Source organism: Bactrocera neohumeralis, chromosome 4, assembly GCF_024586455.1.
Source record: "Bactrocera neohumeralis isolate Rockhampton chromosome 4, APGP_CSIRO_Bneo_wtdbg2-racon-allhic-juicebox.fasta_v2, whole genome shotgun sequence".
Taxonomy (NCBI): domain Eukaryota; kingdom Metazoa; phylum Arthropoda; class Insecta; order Diptera; family Tephritidae; genus Bactrocera; species Bactrocera neohumeralis.
In genome coordinates, this window is record NC_065921.1 from 88,686,612 (window position 1) to 88,706,833 (window position 20,222).

The window sequence follows — 20,222 nt, forward strand, 5'->3', positions numbered from 1 at the left end:
TCTCACACTTCGCCCACCGCCCAATTGTGTGTGTCGGCAGCCGCCACCGGCTGGGACTGTCAGCGACTCGTTATTGCTGTTGTTGCTGGTGTTTTTGTCATGTACTGCTTTTGGCAGTTGTTGGCAATTGTTGTTGTCGATTAACATCACAGCCGGCAATTACGCGTATTAGCTGGAATTTCAATTTTGCCTTGTTTCGTCGACGGCTGTGGCACTTAACGTTGCCGTTTGCTGTCTCTAATGACGCTTGATTATTCGCTTGTCGGCTGTTGTGTGCAATTTGTCGGCGCTGTCGTTGTTGTTGTTGTTGCTGTCTGTAGTGCCACAACTATTAAGTATATAGTTGATAAATGTGAAATCTAAAGACTAAACTTTTCAACCCACATAGCTGTCATTTCGGTAGTTGGAAGTGGCAGCTGACCGATTTTGGTAAAAATATGCGCTGAAGAATATGCCGGATTTTTACAAACACGCAAATAAATATAATAATACTAAACAACCGTTAGATCTGGTCAATTTACTATCATTTCTTAATACATTTTCGTTAAAAGTAGCAAAACAAAACTCTTATGGTGTATGTAGGGTCTTCGGAAACCATTCGAATTTGCGGCGACTTTCCCAGTCATCCAATTCTTTGAAGCCAAACCACACGAGTAATTGGAAAATCATAGCGTTTGAGGTATAAAAGACAAATTTAATGAGGTAGTCACCGGTGGGCAGCGGCAGCATCAAATTGTTGTGAAACGGTCTGAAGCGCTCGACTATGAATTCTCCCTGAAAGAATAGTGAAAACATACATATTAAAGCGAGAGCTTTAAGTCCACAGCCACTTTATTTATTTATTTCTACCGACATCATAAGGACACGTGTGGTTGGCATTCGTGTAATTCGCCAGCAGTTTGAATAATATGTCGAAATATACAGCATTTTTCCGTGTCTTCAAAAACTCGCACGCATCGAAGGTTTTGTTGATAAAGAAGGGCTGATACGAGGTGTACTTGCGCAGCAGTTCCACATGCAACTGAAAGCATAAATAGTAGAAAGCATAAAGTATTTTTGATGGTATGGTAAATTATTTTTCACATTGACTTACATCGCAATTGTCAACTGGTCTTTGTAACTGCACGCGAACGGTCGCCTCGGTAACGTCTCGTTTTACCGCCTTCAGGCGACACACATTCAGCCGTAGTAAGGTTTTATCGATAGGTTTACATTCCATTTTGGTCATTTTGAAGAAAGCTGCATGCTTTATAAATTGTTGTTGTTGAGCAGTAATTAAAATGTTAAAACAATTAATATTAACCAAGAAATATTTTCACTTACACTGTGGTAGAAAAATGCCTGCATAACTAAAATTACTAGAAGTTTGCGACTCATGCTCGTCATGGTTGTCCCTCCTCTACAGAAAAATCGTGAATAATATGGTATGCTTGAGCAAACAAAGCAGCGTGAAATTAACGAGCTTTTAATAGTATCGCAATTTATTGAAAAATAACTTGAAATATTAAATTATTGATAATAAATAAATACCCTCCGCCAATCAATCAATTATAAATGCGAAAATATAATGATGAAGTACAGTGTTTCGGAGGGCTCTCAACAATTTTAAGCCACCTTTGAATAGCTATTGAGTTTATGATAAGCCTTTCCGTGTTTTCGGTATTTTAAATTACTTGTGGAATGATAAATCCTCCACATAGAGTTGCCCTTATTGGCCGCGTTTATTCCTCCTTTTCCTTGCGTGTTGGGAGGTATACGGTAGATATCCGAATAAATGTTTGCTTTGAGCGCGTCAATGGTCTGGAAATAGCTCGCGTATACTGCGTCGTACTCGCGATTTGGCTCCCACGTCACTGTTGTCAGTCATAACTTCGATGTCCCTTGAAGTAGATAATTTCGTCTATCTTGGAACCAGTATTGACACCAATAACCAATGCCAGTCTCAAGAACCAACGCAGAATAACTCTTGACAACAGGTGCTACTTCGGACTTAGTAGGCAATTGAGAAGTCCCCTCTCGACGAACAAAAGCCAAACTATCCCTCATTATTCCCCTCCTGCTATTTGGTGCAGAGGCATGGACGTCAATAACATCTGATGAGTCGACGTTACGAGTTTTCGACAGAAAGGTTCTGTGTAGATTTATGGTCATTGACAACGGCGAATACTGCATTCAATGAAACAATGAGTTGTAAGTATAAGATATACGACGACATTGATATATGTATGTAGTTCAGCGAATTAAGAGACAGCGGCTACGCTGGCTAAGTCAGGTCACCAGAATGGATAAAAACGCTCCAGCTCTGAAATTATTCGACGCACTAACCGCCGGGGGAAGATGTTATTAGACCGTACGATTATTATTTGTTCGATGGCACTTGATCTGGCTCAGTAGCTGTTCCACTCACAAGACGACATCGAAAATGGTTTGATTCTTGGTTAGCATTACAAGAATAACAGGTTCACCGCAATGGCATTCGAACTTTGCCAGAAAGATGGAAAAAGTTGTTAGTTGCGATGCGCAAAACTTCGAGCAATTCATTTGTAACCATTTCCTTACAATACAAATATAATTTCATAAAAAAAAACGCGATAACTTTGTTGCCCAACTAATAATGCTCATATAAAGAATTATTTATTGGATACATATATCAATTTTTATTTCAATTCAATTCTCATAATATACTCGTATTTTCATTTCTCAAAGCAATTAAGCATGAAAATTTGTTTTCAAACTTTTGGGGGAGACACCTTCTTTGCCAACTTCCCATCTTTCCAATTCTTTGAAGCCAAACCATACATATAAATGGGCCATCAAAATATTGGAGGTATAAAACCCAAACTTAATGAGGTAGTCACCGCTGGGAATGGGTAAAATCAAATTATTATGTGACGGCCTGAAGCGCTCGAGGATAAATTCTCCCTGCAAAGAGAAGAGCAACTAGAAACTTGAAAACACGTGGTGAGAACCCTTCAAATACCACCTCATATGGACACGAGTGATTCACATTCGAATACTTCTCGATCAATTTGTAGAGTATGTTTAAGTACAGAGCATTTTGACCTTTACGCTGAAATTCGCAGACATCAAAGGTGCGATTGATGAAAAATGGCTGGTAGGTATTGTACTTACGCAGAAGTTCAATGTGCAACTTTAAAGATGAAAAAATATAACCAATGTTCATTTTAAGAAAAGAAATTGATCACATACATTGAAATTTTCCACAGTTTTTAGAATTTGAAAGCGAATGCTGGCCTCAACAGTATCGCGTTTAACTGCTTTCAAGCGGCAAACCTTCTCGCGCAAGTACTCATTATTCACGTCCCTGCACTCCATATTCGACATTTTGAAAAAAGCTCCATGCTACAGCAAAAGAAAGCGTATGAGTATATAACTGTGAAATTATGAACTTAAGCTAGGTGAAACACAACACTGGGTCACGAAAATTATGCCTGAAAACACGATTCTAAATATAAATATATTTACATTTTTCTTAAGAAACCCTTGCAATATTAGAAACCAAAAAAATATCCGGTTTACGTTAACCATGATTTCGATGCTTGATTTGGGAGGTCTCACTGAATGAACTCAAAGTTAGGAAAGCGAAATTTTCAATATGTAAATCGCAGCACAATCTCTTCCACGCAATGCCATTGACAATATTTACTATCACGATGCACAACAGCAAATATTGAGAATTGAAAATATAAATTAGTTAATGAATTTTTAATGGATTTAATCTTGGACCCTTGTGTTTATTGTAATTTTAATACAATTAACTGTATTCGAAGTCTAATTAGAAATAGAGCTAGTTCAGTGCTAATAAACTTGTAAAAAATCTATTTTTAAAAACAAAAGTTCGGTCATTAAATAACAATTAGTTAAACTGCATTCAAGCTAAAGGTGCATGAGCTAAAAAATAGTAATAAATAACAGAATTGGAAAAACTGTCACTTGATGTTCTCGCCTAAAAGAGAAACGATTCATTGGCACTCATGTACTTCCCTACCAATTTATACAAGATCCTTAAGGCCCATTTTCATAAAACTCTCTCGCTCCTTCTCCTCCTCCTCGCTTTGCGTGACAGTTCATACTGGAACAACGAACTGCAGAAAAGTAAGGTTATGTTAAAATGAACGCTTTGCTTTTAGTCTCTTTCTCTAATAAAAATTGCGACTATAACACACATACAGTTGAATAATGTTACCAAGACTTCTTATGGTCACAAGGCAACGGATAATCCTCAGCTTACAAGACTTGTCTGAGCTGTGGAACTGCTGTGGTAGCTGACAGTCCAGACAATAAATCAGCATCTTTAATTCGGTGTTGAAATTATTTGTGTGAGCGTGTATTGTGTGCATACGCATGGTTGCATGTGTATTTTACACCTGACCACTGTCCGGGGCTGACGCTGTGGAATGCCTTAAGGCATGTTTGATTTATTTATTCGACTTTGTGCTCACTATTCTGTTTGTACGCTTTTGTGTGCGTGTTTTTAATCCGAATATTTGTTGTGATGATTTTAATAGCTCTTGACAAGTTCAACATTGTTATACCCTAAATGGGGCATACAAAGTTTGTTACGAAGTTTGTAATATTCAGACGTAAACGCCCGAGGCCCTAAAAAATATATATAATTGATCAGCATGACGAGCTGAATCGATTTAGCCATGTCCACCTGTCTGCCCGTATGTCTATATACTCTCAGTTTTTGAGATATCGATGTTAAATTTTGCATCTGTCCTCATTTCTCGGAACCGTGAATATCGGACCACAATAGCACAGTAGTAGTTGCCATACAAGCTAACTCCGATCCTTCAAGTGCTAGTATGGTAAACCCTTTTATTTGGCGAGATATCTTTTCGAAATTTTATAAAGGCCGAATTTATTTGTCTTCGAAGAAATTGTTCAGATTGAAGTCGCGGCGGGAAAGTCACCAGTCACCGACGTACTGGCCAGGTACGCTGACTGCTTTTCTTTTATAGAGCCGGCTAACAACCAGCTTCCCGCGAGATTACATTATGACTGTTAAATCACATCGAATCGCGGCGTAAGCCCAAACATTGGCCAGGCACCGTGCCTGCTTTTCTTATATAGAGTCAGCTTGCAGCCGGCTACCCGTGAGCTCACCTTAGGACTTCCAAATCACAACAACAAGAAATGATATTTTAACAAAATTAATATCATTTATAGCCTTTTATACGATAAGAATTAAACCTGTGTAGGGTATTATAGCTTCGTTGCAGATGAAGCTACCTTTTTGCTTGTTTTCTGGCGTTGTGGGCTTGCACTTCCGATAATACACATTTAACCATTAGAAGTTCACTTTTCAATGGGCGTAAGCGTTAGGAACTTTATGAAGTGGATTTAAGCGGTTTATTAGCGTTAAAGTTGGTGAAAGTTGTTTAGTTTACGCTGAAAAACTAAGTTCAACTTAGCATTGTGACCCGCAAAATAAATTGCGTGGGCCAATGATTATGTTAAAAAGAAGTTTAACAGCGCTGTTAACTGTAATGTTAGCTGATTGGAGTGTTTGCTGTGCAAAGTCATTCAGACAGAATTACTGTTGTTATTAAAATAGCAAAATTTACTATTTAGTGAGCTCTAAAAATATTGAAAATTGCATATGTTATATTGGGTAGTCGAAAAAGCCTTTTCGCATTTTTAATTAAACTTCAACTTATTTATATATATATTTAGTAACAAACGCGTTAATTTTTTGCGCCTTATTTAAATTGAAGCGAGTCTGGTTGTCAACACCAGCGAAAACGTATAAAAAGCGCAAAAACTAAATGCGCAAAAAATAGTAAAAATTCTAGCCGCTCGCTTATGCAAATGCGCACATAAAAAATTATAAATATTGATATTAGCGAATGGCAATATTCCAAAGTCATTGAATAGTTTCGCGCTGAAAAAGGTGTATGCCACACCAAAAGTGACCCAACCAGCCGACTCGTCAGACCGCCTGTACGAACGAGGCGAGCTTTGAAAAATGACAAGTCGCGTCGTGGGATGATGTAACAGATTTGGAATGTTTTTTTTTGTTCTTGTGTACAGGCAGCCAGCGAGCTGGACAGGTGCGCAGCTGAAAAAACGCGCAGGCGTTGCAATAAATTAAGCAAATTAAAAGTGCGGCATTTGCAAAATTGTTATTTCTGCTAGCAAAATTGAAGTTTTGTTGCGCGTACTGATGGCCATAAAATTTTGACTGCTAAAAGTTGTTGGCAAAGAATTTAAATGAATTTGTTGCGTTTTGTTTTCAATGAACAAATGCGAAGAATATTTCCTATTGTCTTAATTTCAACAGAGCGCTGCTAAATAGATGCCACGAATGCTTGGAATGTGTGCCTTAAACCGGGCTTCAAACAAGCCGAACTATTTTGATTAAAGTCCGCCGCACAAGTGTGAAGCTGCCAAGGCTTAGGTAAAATTCACGAAAAGCTATGCAAGCGATTTGATTGTGAGACGCAACGAAAAAATTACAAAAAAAAGATTACAAACGTGTAAATGGCACAACAACAGCGACAACGCGTCAATGTCGCATTGGTCAACTGTCAAAGGCATGCGGTCAAGCGGCAAGCGCAGCCGCAGCCGCACAAACACAAAAAACTGGTTGGATTTGGGCGCGCGAGGGATTATGCGCCGGCGCTTTATGCTGGAGGTAGGCAATCCGTTAAGGTTTTTTGTTGGACACAACGCCGCTGTATGTAAGCGTTTAAACTCCATAAAAAACTTTGTAAGAAAAATAAAATTTGACAGTTATTGAAGCGCGTCATTTATCATCTAAGAATTGGGCAACTGCTGCAAACATAGTTGCTAATCAGTAATAATTACTATAATCGCATTGGCATGTCATTATGAAGCAACACAGTAAAAATAAACTCAAACTTTTCTACCAGGTTTAAGGAACGTAAGTTCCTTCCAATCAATTAGCTGCGCGCAATCAATTAACCACTCGAATGTTCTGCAAAAAGTTTATGGAAGTGGGAACTTAATTGTTTCTTCAGTTTTCTTTTTCAAAACAAAAGTAAATGACCCAAGCTATGGGCGCACGGGCAGCATGATTGGTGGCTTACAATTTTTTCTTTGTAAATTATTTTCTTTTGCGTTAAAAGTCATTAATCTAATGAGAATTATCATCCAAGTAAAGATCGCTGAGCGAAAAAAACTCATGTGAGAAAAATGCTAATACGAGGGTTGGCTTTTTCATTTCGGGATTAGAGCATAAAAGCAAATATTAAGCAGCAAAAATTGCTTTATTGGTATTCAAAATATTCTGCATTAATATTCTCCATCCATACCTTAAAATGCGGTTGAACCACTACTCACAGCAGATTTGCCACTCTCCAAACTATGTGTGCTGGACACATGAACCGCCTCTTCAGGTTTATTTCATAATTTATTTTTTTCGTAAAGGAATAAAAAGAAGTCAGGACTATACGGAGGATGACTCAACAAATCGATGTTTTTATTGGTCAAAATTGCATTTCTTTCATCACCTCTAACGTTGCAATAGATGTATTGTGAAGCACCGCTCTATCGAGACCTCCTTTTATTGAGCAATTGACAAATTGTGTGTGCTCCAGCGTGAAAAATTTTTTTTGCAGTCAAATGTTTATGCAATATTGAAGGTATACCGGTCCTACAAATGCCAGTAGTTGTCTCAGTCATAAGACAACCTTACACTATCAGTTAGCTCAGAGCATCAATGGTTTCCGGAACAACAATTAATTTTGGACGAATTTCACGACATCTGATCTTCTTCTTCTTTAGTGGCGTAGACCAGAGCGAAAGCGGTCTCTTGTTTTTGCTATGTGGCGCCAATTTGAGATTCCTTTGCGCATCCAGGTCCTTCTCCCCCTGGGCTTTCCAACTGAGTGGAGGCCTTTCTCTTCCTCTGCTTCCCCCGGCGAGTACTGCGTTGAAAACTTTCAGAACTGGAGTGTTTTCGTCCATTCGGACGAGATGACCTAGCCAGCGTAACCGCTGTCATTTAATCCCTGAACTGTATATAAATGTCGTCGTATACCTCATACAGCTCATCGTTCCATCGAATGCGGTATTCGCCCTGGCTAATGCGCCAAAGATCACAAATCTTTCGCAGAACCTTTCTCTCGAAAACTCGTTACGTCGACTCATCAGATGCTGTCATCGTTCATGCCTCAGCACCATATAGCAGGACGGGAATAATGAGTAACTTATATAGTTTGGTTTTTGCTCATCGAGAGAGACTTTACTTCTTCTTCTCTTCTTCGTGATCTTCAACCTCATTCACCATACTATCGAAAAACACTGGTCCTTGAAAGAGCTTCATCGCTAAAAATGGAATTAAAGGAATACTATGTACACTATTCTAGAGTTAATTCACGTCGAAAGTTGTAAAAGATAATCGGTAGAAACTGCTCGGGACTTAATTCTATTTTTCGGCAGAGAAGAATAATTTAAGTTACTGTAAACAATACGAATAGCGCTCGTATGTCAAAACGTTCTGAGTATCTATAACAACGAAAGTGTCAAATCTTTCGATACAGTTGCGAGTTGCCTGCTTGCAACACTAGGCTTGCCAAATCACGAAATGTAAAAGGCAACCTACGTAGAGTTAGTCCATTAAGAGTTTAGCTGCTCGGAATATTATTAGTGCCAGTTTTTATAAAAAAGATTTCTCAAATGTATTGAAAGATGATTAAAACAGTAAAAAAATCGGCAACAATTTCAGCGCTAATAAACCAGAAGATTGCTGAAAAACAACCGGATTGACGAACGAGCCAACAAATACAATTAAGCGATCAAAAAAAGTTTGACGAATGAGCGGAAATCGGAAATTTTATTATTGTTTTTTTGCAATGTTTGTTCGGCAAAGCTTAGCTCATTTTTGTATTTGGCCAAGCGACGGCACAAATATTTGAACTTTTGGGCCTTACCTATTTGGAATTCGTCAAAATTCATTTGTTTGTCAGTGCTCAAGCTTAGCTTGGCTACAATTGGCACTATGTAGCGTAATTGCAATTCAAAGCATAGCTATTTAGTTTTGCGTACGTGTCTAAAATGTTTAGCATTTGAATGAGTTTCGCATAATAACAATATGAAGTGTGTGCGCATGCGCTCAGGCTGGGTTTTACAAAGCATGTGTTTACATAGACATACATAAGTAGACTTATGTACACGAAGTACATATTGTTGAAATTAAGGTTGTAAAAATATATTTCTAAAACCGATCGGGTTTTTGTTTTCTTTATGGTAATCAAGCTTTTCGTGCGATTTGCGTTCATGAAGGCCATGCGATGGTAGAAGAAAACGTTGATTTTCGTGGCAAGCTTGATCATTTAGCACCAATTCAGCGAAGGCACTTCATTTACAATTCAAAACGAAATATTTCGCAGCTCGTCTTTTCATTGCTCTATTGTCAGTTCTGTCGAAAAAGAAGCGTCCATCAAATAAACATTAGACATTTCACTTAAGAACTCATCTCCATGGCTATGCTAATTTATGCAGTTTGCTGTTTCCTTCATTTTATTTTAGGGAAAACGCAAGTAATGGTCATTACCGCGCCAATTAAGTACTCATTAAAAACCTCTCATCTTATATTTACTGTTAGCACATCACGCGATTTAAGATCCCTCGACGATCAGTCGTTGCCACAATTGAATGCGTAACGCGTTGCTTGCCGTGTGAAATACCCGTAAGTATGTACATACATATGTAAGTGGTGCGTCATGTACCGTTTTGTGGACAAGCGAACACCAAAAGGCGTTTAAATTCACGCAACTGTGCTTTAGCGTAATCGCATTGCGTTTACGAGCGTAGCGGAGCCCAGCGAGATCGCATGCGAGTCACTGCCGCCAAAATGCTATAACCAATGCCATTAAGTGAAATATAGTTATAGTGGAAGAAGCTTAATAAGTCACGGCAGCTGCTCAAGCCGTTGGTAATAAAAAGTGTGTTGGAGCAGTAAAATCGGAGATGTTCTACAATTTGCGTGATGGAAAAGATCGTTAGCCAGTTGAAGAAACTGTCTAGTTAATGGCATGGTAATCAGCAAATTGCATTAGACCAACATGCAGGGTTGCCTTCGCTGTCAGCGGGTATTATTACATGGCATTGAAAGCGCTGAAAAGCGGTAAATCTGGATATTGAGCTGATCGTAATTAAAAGTATGTTAATGGAAATATTATCTAAAAATATCTATGCACATTTCTAGTTTTGGTGAATAAAACAATGTATGCAATTGTAGTTTTGCTGAATAACAATTTATGCTCATTTTCAGCCATTTTAAAATAAATTTTAATCGCTTTTTATCATGAATCGAATATCGCTATTTGTATCGAGATTTTTTTCTTTTTAAAGTCAGTCAGTCGTCTTGACTACTATGAGCCACTTTAAGTTAAGTAAAGCTGCTGAATTGTTGCTTGCTTGCAAACTGTGTATGCTTTTGTCCCCTTATCGCACCATCAGCAATTGTCTAACTACATACATAGCTATGCCGTCTATCAACTCTGTTAAATGCCAGCAGTAACCCATTAAGAGATGCATTTGAACCGATAGCTTTTAACGCAAATTCAATGCTGATTTTTACGATTAACTGATTTCTTAATTCGTATGTGAATGTGTTCTAATGATGCTTAATGTAAGGTGTTGCTTATAAATTTACATACTTGGTGTAAAATTTTAGCTTTCTTGGCTAAATTTTATATCGATGCTGCTCGATCTTTAATGTCAACAACAAGCTTACAATATAATTCGCTTTATAAGCTAATTCAGCGCAAGAAATGTGTAAGCTAGTTGTATTAGATGTTAAGATGAAACTAAATATAATACGCTTACAAAAATTTAATTAATTAAGTACAGTTAGAAATATTTTATTTGTGCGCATATAGTGAGTTTAACAGCGCTTACAATTTATAAGCTGATTCAGTTCAAAAAATGTCTTATTAAGTACCGAATATTATTGCGCTTACAAAAATCGAATTAATTAAATACAGTTAGAAATATGTTATTTAATTATATTATAATACTGAATTTAACAGCGCTTAAAATTTTTATTTCACTTTTTAAGCTAATTCAGCGCAAGAAATATGTAATGTAGTTTTATTAAATATTATTAAATATTAAAATAAAAAGGAAATATTACTGCGCTTACAAAATTCTTGTTAATTTAAGGCACTTTAAAATAATTTTTTATACACAAATAGTAATTTATGCGCCTATAGTGAATTCAACATCGCTTACAATTTATTTCATTTAATTTAATTCAGCGCAAGAAATGTGTAAGCTAGTCTTATTAAATATTATAATAAAAAGGAAAATTACAAAATTATTTTTAGTACAGTTAAAAATATATTTTTTTACACATACATATAGTGAATTCAGCAACGCTTTTTTAAACTAAACGGTTTAACTAAGTATACCAATGTCAATGAATGTAAGCGCTTACACTTTTTTCTTAATTAAATAAAGGAGCTAAAATGCTTTCTGTGATCACAAAATGACATTTGAAGTCACTATAACATTTTCCGATGCAATTCAGCGGCTTTTCAGCACCTTTGTAAATCTACATTGAACGCTTATAAATCGACTAATGCGCACCACTATGTACTTCGTTTAATAACTCAAGTCGTCAGCTGAACACGTTTTTGCGGTGAATTTCTTTCAAAGCATTGAGTACTGATGACGCCACTTCGGTTGCTGAATACACTCATAAAACAATAAGAAACAATTTAATAACAATGCGGCGGAAATTGCGCATGCGCCCCGCATTTGTAGCACGATTAACACAGCAACCGTGTAGCGCCGCAAGGAATAAATGGGCACCATTTGTATATACCATACGGACATAGGTAATTGCACCAAGAGTGTGAACGGCAGATCGGTGAGGGCAAACAATAGCCAGCGCTAAGATGAATTGCGGCTTTGAATAGCTGATGCCGATTCATGCAATTTACGAACGATTTCGGAGAGCATCATATACAGTAGTGACTCGTATAGCGATCCACGATCGCATTGTTGTAACAGGAATTGGAAAATCAATTGCTCGCGATCCCACTGTTCAGCGGCATGTTCGCCATATTTTTCACACCAATTACTCGCTTTGGCATTTTATTATTTTTGCACTTTAACGTCGTCAGCGCTGTCGAAATGCCGCTCCGTTGGCTACGCGTTTGCAGGCATCAAATATCCCGCTGTGTGTGCCACATAAATTCCTTAAGCCAATTGGACAATAAATTTCAAATAATTTACAACAATTTGGCAGCGAAAAAAAGCAACAAATTCAAATATATCAAACATTAAAAAATGCCAGTAATGCCGTAGCCTTGATCGAATGTGTACTCCCAAGCATTAGCATATCTGCGTTTTTACTGTTTTTCGCCAGAGCGAGCGGCATGCAACAACACATCGCCTTACTTCGCCGGTGTGACAGCCAGCGGCAGCATTTGCCACATTTGTCTTATGAGCAATTTGTAGACGTTGTTTTATGCGAAATGCGCGGCAATCATGTTTAGCCATTTAAGCGCAATACGATGGTCTGAAGTTCTCTCGCATGCAATAATGTGAGTTCGCATGCGATACTATTAATTCGCATGCTATATTATTTTTTACTAAGGTGAATTTTAGTTGCTGGCGAAAATTTGGCATAATTTATGTGGCGTAAGCAGTTATGTGGCATGAGTTGACATTAGCGTTGGCGTTGATCTATGGGCGAAAGTATACACAAGAGCAGAAGATGCGTTGTTGGTGTTGTTGGCATTTATCACTGCAATTTGCTGAAGGCGTTGTGCAAAAAATGTTTAAAGCGGAAAATGCCGACATTTTTATAGTCAAGGACATCAATTTCAAAGTTAGAAAAAAATAAAAATCATCTGAAGGCGATTTTAGTACGAATAATGAATGGCTGAATAGTGCTGAAAACTATTTTAATTTTGCTAAGAACTGCGGTAAAATATGTGAGCTGAATTCAGCTGGTTATAAATTATAGTACGAATAATGAATGGCTGAATAGCGCTGAATTATATTTTTGTTTGACTAATAGCTGTTGGTTGTGAAAAATGTGAGCTGAATTCAGCTGATAAAATGAATAGTTGAATATTGCTGAATTATATCTCTATTTGACTAAGAACAGCTGTTTGCTGTAGAGTATGAGAGCTGAATTCAGCTGAATAAATGAATGGCTGAATAGCTTTGAATTATTTTTTGTTTTATGAAGAACGGCTGTTTGCTGTAAGATGTGAGCTAAGTTCAGCTGATTTTAGACTATAGTACGAATAATGAATGACTGAATTATATTTTTGTTTAACTAAGAACAGAAATAAATGTGCTGAATTCAGCTTAATAAATGAATAGCTGAATAGTGCTTAATTAAATTTTTGCTTGACTAAGAACAGCTGAATAGTGTCAATTTATACTTTTGTTTTGTGAAAAACTACTGTTTTCTGTAAGCTGTGAGCTGAATTCAGCTGAATAAATGCTGAATGGCTGGATAGTGCTAAATTATATTTTTAGTTGATGAAGAATAGTTGTTTGCTGTAAAAGATGTTAGCTGAATTAAGCTGAATACGGTTTTTCGAATAAATCTTCAAAAGTCCTCTATCTTCCGATAAGGAAAAGGAAAGTAAAATGTTGCTGAAAAGCGCTCAATACAAACTTGGATTAAAAATGATCATAATGTAAGTTTGTATGGCTTTAAAAATAAACTTTCAAAAAACAAATTAATTTTTTATATAAATTGTGCTTTTAAATAAATTCTTCAACAAGTTGGCGCCAGCCATCGAGTAATTTGTTATGAAAAGTAGCTACAATTTATTAGCTTACATGCATTTCTACTTAACAAAACCCACAGCGCAACAACAAATATGCGACTTTCTGTGTACTGTAGTGTGTTGTAATTGGTTTTGTTTTTGTAGCCCTTGCGCGCATGCTAATTAATAAAATAACACGTAAGCGTACAGTTACAGCAACAATTCTATTGATTTATGAACTTTGTATGCTGAGTGCGTGTGCTGGTTGTACTCACCGTGATTGCTAACAAATTGGAAATAGAGAAGCGAAACAAAAGTGCTGAGAAAACTCGAAGATTGTAAACAATTACAGACTGTCTGACTTCGAAAGTGGCAAAATACACTGCGAGAAGCACTTTGAGTTCAATTGAGAAGGAAGCTAATAGATCAAGTATATTTAGATAAAGAGCTGAGCAGGAACCCTGATCCATATTGGATAAGTGGAGAAGAATTGATATAATCAGCTTTTAATCAGCTGTTTTCCCGCAGTGTACTTTTTGCAATTGTTTGCTGTAGCCTTTAAGCATGACAGCCAAGTTTTCGTCATTCGCTTAATTTGCTTTCGGCGTGTTTTCTTTGCGGCGCGCAGAGGGCGAGGCAGTAGTTATTCGTTTCGATTATGAAGCATTTGAAAACTGTTACAAGCTCGACAGTTGCCGCCAAACAGTCAAAATGAAAACGAACACAATAATCACAATAATGGGTAAATAAAGGGTTAAATAAGTGTTGGAGGGCGTTTTACAATAAATTGTCAACAGCGCGAGTGTATGGAATACTAATGTAAGACTTGACTAGTTCGGCTTACGAGCTAATTAGCTTGGCGCACGGTTATCTTCGTTTTGATTTAATATTTTTTCTAAGCGCTGCTTATTTTCATATATCTGAATAACGCCTGCTTAAGTTCTAAAAATAACACATTACTTTACGGTTATGTTTTGGTAAATATTGAATTCGGCTCTTGTAGGTTTTTCTCACAACTCATTGGTCTTTTTGAAACCGCAAAATTCATGTTCAAGCGCAATAAATTAACGTTTTAAATAAATTAAGCTAAAATATTCTAAACGCTGAGCCCCAATCTCGTTTTTTTGAGGGTATTTTTAGTTGTTTTTTTACTTTGTTATCAAACAGTAATATAATACTAACAAAAACTAGTTTTGTCGAACTTCGAACGAATTGTCGGTAATTTGTCGGTTTTTCGCACATTCTTCGAATATTTACCGGTTTGTTCTGCATAAATCTAAATTAGAATCTATTTTCTATAATACTGAGTGGATTTCGAAAGATATTTTTATCATATTGAGGAAAAGGCGCTCTAAAAAACTTAATTTTTGGTATCGAGAAGCTGGTTCTTAGATTAGGATTATATTAGCTTAAGTTATATTGGCCGGCTATCACGCCATACATAGACCTACTGGTCCTTAGTAATGTCAGCTGGATGTTCAGTTTAGTTTGAGGTGAAGTGTAGGCCTGTCTGTCAACGTTTTTTGCGAACTTTAAGAGCGACTTGATATCCACGTTTGATATTTTGTCCAGTCTTTTGAACTACGAAGCTCTTAGATACTTCAGACGAGTTCTAGATAGTGTTTGACAAAGTCATAGGAAGTGTTCCAGCGTCTCTCTCATGTCAACTTCTCTGCACTCTCTGCATGCAACGTTATCACTTATGCCCATTCGGTTTGCATATGATGCCAGTAGGTTGTGACCTGTCAAGAAGCCAACAGCCGTGCAAGAGTCCTTTCGAGAACGTGTGAGTAAGAAGCAAGTGAGTTTTTCTAAGGTATTTTTGCACATGATTTTGGCGATCCAGCATCTACTTAAGACATTTTGCCCTGATCCGCGTTAGTACTTTCCGAAATTTCGTTATATAATGTTCTTAGTGACTTCCGTATTCCTTGTACTTGTTTGATAGCCAGGCAGATGCTACTTTTGGCAATCTCAACAGCTGTTTCGTTTCCCGGAACTCCTTTGTGGTCTGGAACCCAGTTCCATTAGCAAATTTTGGATCCATCTTCACCGATTTCCATCTTTTTGGTTTCTCATGTTCAGTTTTGTTTTTCAAGGGACCTTTGTACCTACTGCCAGTACCTCTTTAGCAATGGCAGAAGAAGATAGAAACCTCCTCTCCCAGTGTTATATGCAAAGCATGTTACCAGGAAGAGGTGAATGTATATGTACCTCTGTGTTATCTAGACGCCGCGTGCTCGCACCAACTAGGCCTGCTCTAGAAACTTGTCCAGTTGCCAGTCGAAATCCGCTAGGAGGATATAGCTACTAGGATTTTCGCCCGACCTTAATAAAATTTCATAAAACTATACATTCAACATGGTTCAATAACATTTAGCGATTTGATCAGCGCCTCTCAATAATGTTTCGGACAGTATCTATATTATTGTTGATTTGAATATGTATGAATTTCTAATGACAAAGCTTACTATACCGTATTTATTCATTTAAAAGAACATAACTTTTGGTAATCTAGGCGAATCAAGGCTTCAAGGCTTCTGTAAATATTTCCAAAAATTGATTGCCTAATGGCTGTGTAAATACCGTAAAATCATCGAAAATTGTACTTGGCCTCAGACATTTGACCTCTCTGAACTCTATACTGAGGCTGCTTGTTTGCAGCTTATCTCTGAACTATATAACAACCGTTTTATGCCACATTATTACAAGCAATGACAAATTATTATACTCTCCCTGTAAACGGCTCAAGGAGAACTAAATCGAAAACATATTTCAATTAATTTTTAATTTTTCCAATACAAGGCTGATTACATTCAACTGATAATACTTAAAGTAGAGTAAACTTTATGGAGATATGTCGCAAGAGACAAATAAAAAAGAACTGACGAACTCGAGGTGTTATAGATAAACTTTAACTTCAGTGTATTACTTATCAGGCGTGAAAAAGTTTAAAAACTTAAAGAATTTTTTTTTTATAAATATATTGAAATAATTTCACTATTTCCTCCAAAGTTTCCGTTCAAAAAAGTCTCTAAAAACCGCTGACAATTGTCAAATTGTCAACCTGTCAAGTGAGAACTGTCAATACACGTGCCGGCGCGCTAAACGGCCGGCAAGCATAGATCACCTCGACGCTGATTGACAACGCTGACACTTTCGTTGTAAATGTGGGCACTTCTTCACTTCACACCATGACGCGCTCATTTATTTTATTTTTTCTTATTTTTCATTTTTTCTCTCGCATTGCAAGGGAGTTGTGTGCTTGCTATCTTATCGCTTTGACACATATTTCCTTCAGCTACACTCAACAAGCACATTTATTTCACTTTTATTTTCTTTTAATTTTTTGTGGCATTTTTAATGAGCTGACACCACTGTGCGTGCACAGCTTCAAACGTGCGCCGATTTAAGTGTGATGTGTCGTGTTTGCTGGTATGACAGCATAGCGGGTGGAGGGCAGTACAAATGTATTTGATATGTATTTATAGACACTTGAGGTTTATGTGCTGCTATTATTATTATTGTTTTTGTTTTGGTGGTTTAACAAGCGCTGAATGAAATCAAAATTATTCTCGGAGGTGTTGTCAAATTCCTTTCGTGTGCTACACTCGCTGATTGTTGTTGTATGTTTGTATTGCCTCATTTTGATTTTTGTTTTTTTTTTGTTTTGTTTCGATGATGTTTCTCAAATTGTTGACATAAAAGACAATAAATGTGAGTGTCTGTTTGGGGTTAGAAGTTGACGCTGATGATGACGACATGCTTGATAATAGCACTCGAAGTTGTTGTTGATATGTGGCGTTATTTTGAGGTGAAGAGTTTTGAAATGGTTGCTTCACAATAAAATACGCGACTCAAAACATTAAAGTTAAATTAAAGTTAGAGAAAAAGTGTTTGCGGTGCTTTAATGCTTCGACATGGATTTACATGGACCCATATGTGTTTGTAAGTATTTACCCATGTAGCTTTGTAAGAATGTGTTTTATAAACGATCTTCTAATGGAATTGTGACTTAGTATTACCTTCGTTGCAAGAAGAAGTCGCGATATTAATTACAAATACTTAGATGGCCTTAAATGTCTTGTTATTCAATAATCAGTTATTTTAGTTTTTATGTCACACCTGGGATATGCTGGCTTTACTTGGGTATTGGCTAGTCGAAAAAGTCTTTTCGTATTTCTAATTAAACTTCAATTTATTTTTTTTATTTATAATGAACTTTAATGAACCAAATATGTACCATTTTGGTCGGCCATTTTTTGCCATTTTTCCGCTAGAGACATTATTCAATCAGACATTATTCCATAACTTTCTTGGTTTCTCGGCGAAAAACTGCGACAAGTAATTTTCACGGGCTTTTCTTGAAACCAACTTTATTCCATTAAGGGAGTTCTGCATTGACCGAAACAAATGGTAGTTCGATGGTGCAAGGTCAGGGCTATATGGTGGATGCATCAAAACTTCCCAGCCAAGCTCTCCCAGTTTTTGCCGAGTCATCAAAGATGTGTGTGGTCTAGCGTTGTCCTAAAGGAAGACGAAGCCCTTTATGTTGAACAGTTCTGGCCGTTAATTCCGATTGCTTGTTTCAATCTCATCAGTTCTTAACAATAAACTGTAGAATCAATCGTTCGAACAGCCTGGAGATGCTCATAGTGGATGATTCCTTTCCTATCCCACCAAACGCTCAGCATAAACTTTCGAGGCGTCAATCCTGGCTGTGTGACCATATGTTGAGCTTCACTACGCTTGGACCATGATCTTTTTCGCACATTATTGTCGCATTTTATCCACTTTTCATCTCCTGTCACAATTCGCTTCAGAAATGGTTCGATTTCATTTCGTTTCAGCAAAGAATCGCAGATGTTAATTCGCTGTTTTTTCGCTGGCAATTCATGTGGTACCCAAACATCGAGCTTCTTTTTGTACCCAGCCTTTTTTAAATGGTTTTTTAAATGGTTTAAAAACTGTTTGATAATGAATGTTAAATTCCTTAGCGATGTCGTGCCGATATACAAAAATTTTAAAATATAACGGATTTCTTCATTATTTCACTCATTTTTGAACAGCTGTAACTTTTCTCCAACTTTCCCGAATTTAAAATGATTTTGTTAAATGACTTTTCCAACACTATATGGTATGACACAATATGATTGGTAGCACTGGTGATATACGACCGCAACGACATCTATTGACAAAATACGAAACAAAAAAATACGAAAATACTTTTTCGACTACCCAATACAATACCTTTGAACTAGCTGAAAGTTTGGATTATAGAGTACACACTGTAATTTGTGTATAACTTTTTAATTCTGACACATTTGACATTTGAAAAATACATGTAATTTCCAAATATACAGCTAGGAGATCTATGGCTGCAACCTAGGTAAAAAGTTTGAAAATCAGCAATTAAACGCGAGCTTGCAAAAGCAATTGCAGCCGCTACAGTAACGACAAATACAACTAAAACAACAACAGCCAAAGAGCAGAGTGTAAATAGTGTAAAAGTTATTTACAAAAAACAGCGACGTGCTTGTAGTTACATAGGCACATAGGCGCTTACAAGACCACACACATGTGTGTGTGTGTGTGCTCTTGTTGACTTTAAGCGCGAGCTTATCGGTTAACTGTCGGGTTGAAATGTATAACAATCCTACAACTAAACTAACAACAAATACGCGCACCAGCAATAAATACTCAGCACTTTGAACGTTTTATAAACACATAAATGTCTGCAACTATATCTATATGTGTGTATAAGCACATGTATGTGTGTGTGTGTTTGAAGGCATACTCACTTTAGTATGCGCTTGGGAGTTGAGGTTGGCGCTGCGGTTGACTTTTGCGACTGTTTTTCTGCCTACAGTTTTAGCCGAGGTGTACTCTAATAGGCATTAAGTGCTGTGTTTATAATTTTTGTCGACAGCATCGCGTAAACTGAGCTTTGCGCGAGCGATTGTCGACGTTGTGAAACTGGTTTTTGGTTTGTTTGAAATCCCTGGCGAGAGCGCTAACAGCGTCACTATTGCCTTGGCTGAGCCAATAATTCTCAGCTCAGCTGTTTGGTCTAAGTTTTTGCTTCCTACTTGGCTTGCCTGCTTATAAATCAGAAAGCATTATTAATTAACGTATCATATTTACATTGCTCAACACACCGCTCCACACACACACATGCATATACGTACAGCCTTACCAACATAGCTGCTTGGGCATATTTGTTTACCGCTTGGCTTTGTTGCTTGGCGCTCAGCGCTGAACGCTTTTGTTTTCAGTTTTCACAGCCTTTTTTCTGCTGACTCGGCGGTCTGCTGGCTGCTGACTGTTGACTGCTGGTGGGCTTGCGTAGTGCCAAACCGTGCGCGCGCCAGTCAGTTTGGTGGCAGCAGTGACTTCTTGCAGTTCAACGCAAACTCATTTTCGAACATCAAAGCGCTTAGGCACACAGTAAAACAAAAGCAGGAAATAAAAATTAGAAGTAAGAAAAATGGC

The 20,222-nt window shown here is 37.3% G+C and overlaps 2 protein-coding genes across 2 annotated transcripts; both read right to left on the bottom strand.

The window, feature by feature from the left end:
• Positions 1-534: 534 nt before the first annotated feature.
• On the bottom strand, positions 535-19,591 carry LOC126756139 (uncharacterized). Its single transcript, XM_050468985.1, has 4 exons — positions 19,532-19,591; positions 1,094-1,246; positions 854-1,021; positions 535-774 (listed from the first exon to the last, which is right to left on the bottom strand). The coding sequence occupies exons 2-4, from the start codon at positions 1,226-1,228 to the stop codon at positions 568-570; spliced, it is 510 nt and encodes a 169-aa protein (XP_050324942.1). The 5' UTR covers positions 1,229-1,246; positions 19,532-19,591; the 3' UTR covers positions 535-567.
• On the bottom strand, positions 2,691-3,357 carry LOC126756140 (uncharacterized). Its single transcript, XM_050468986.1, has 3 exons — positions 3,211-3,357; positions 2,984-3,151; positions 2,691-2,922 (listed from the first exon to the last, which is right to left on the bottom strand). Exons 1-3 carry the CDS (start codon positions 3,343-3,345, stop codon positions 2,710-2,712), a joined length of 516 nt encoding a protein of 171 aa, XP_050324943.1. The 5' UTR covers positions 3,346-3,357; the 3' UTR covers positions 2,691-2,709.
• Positions 19,592-20,222: the final 631 nt, after the last annotated feature.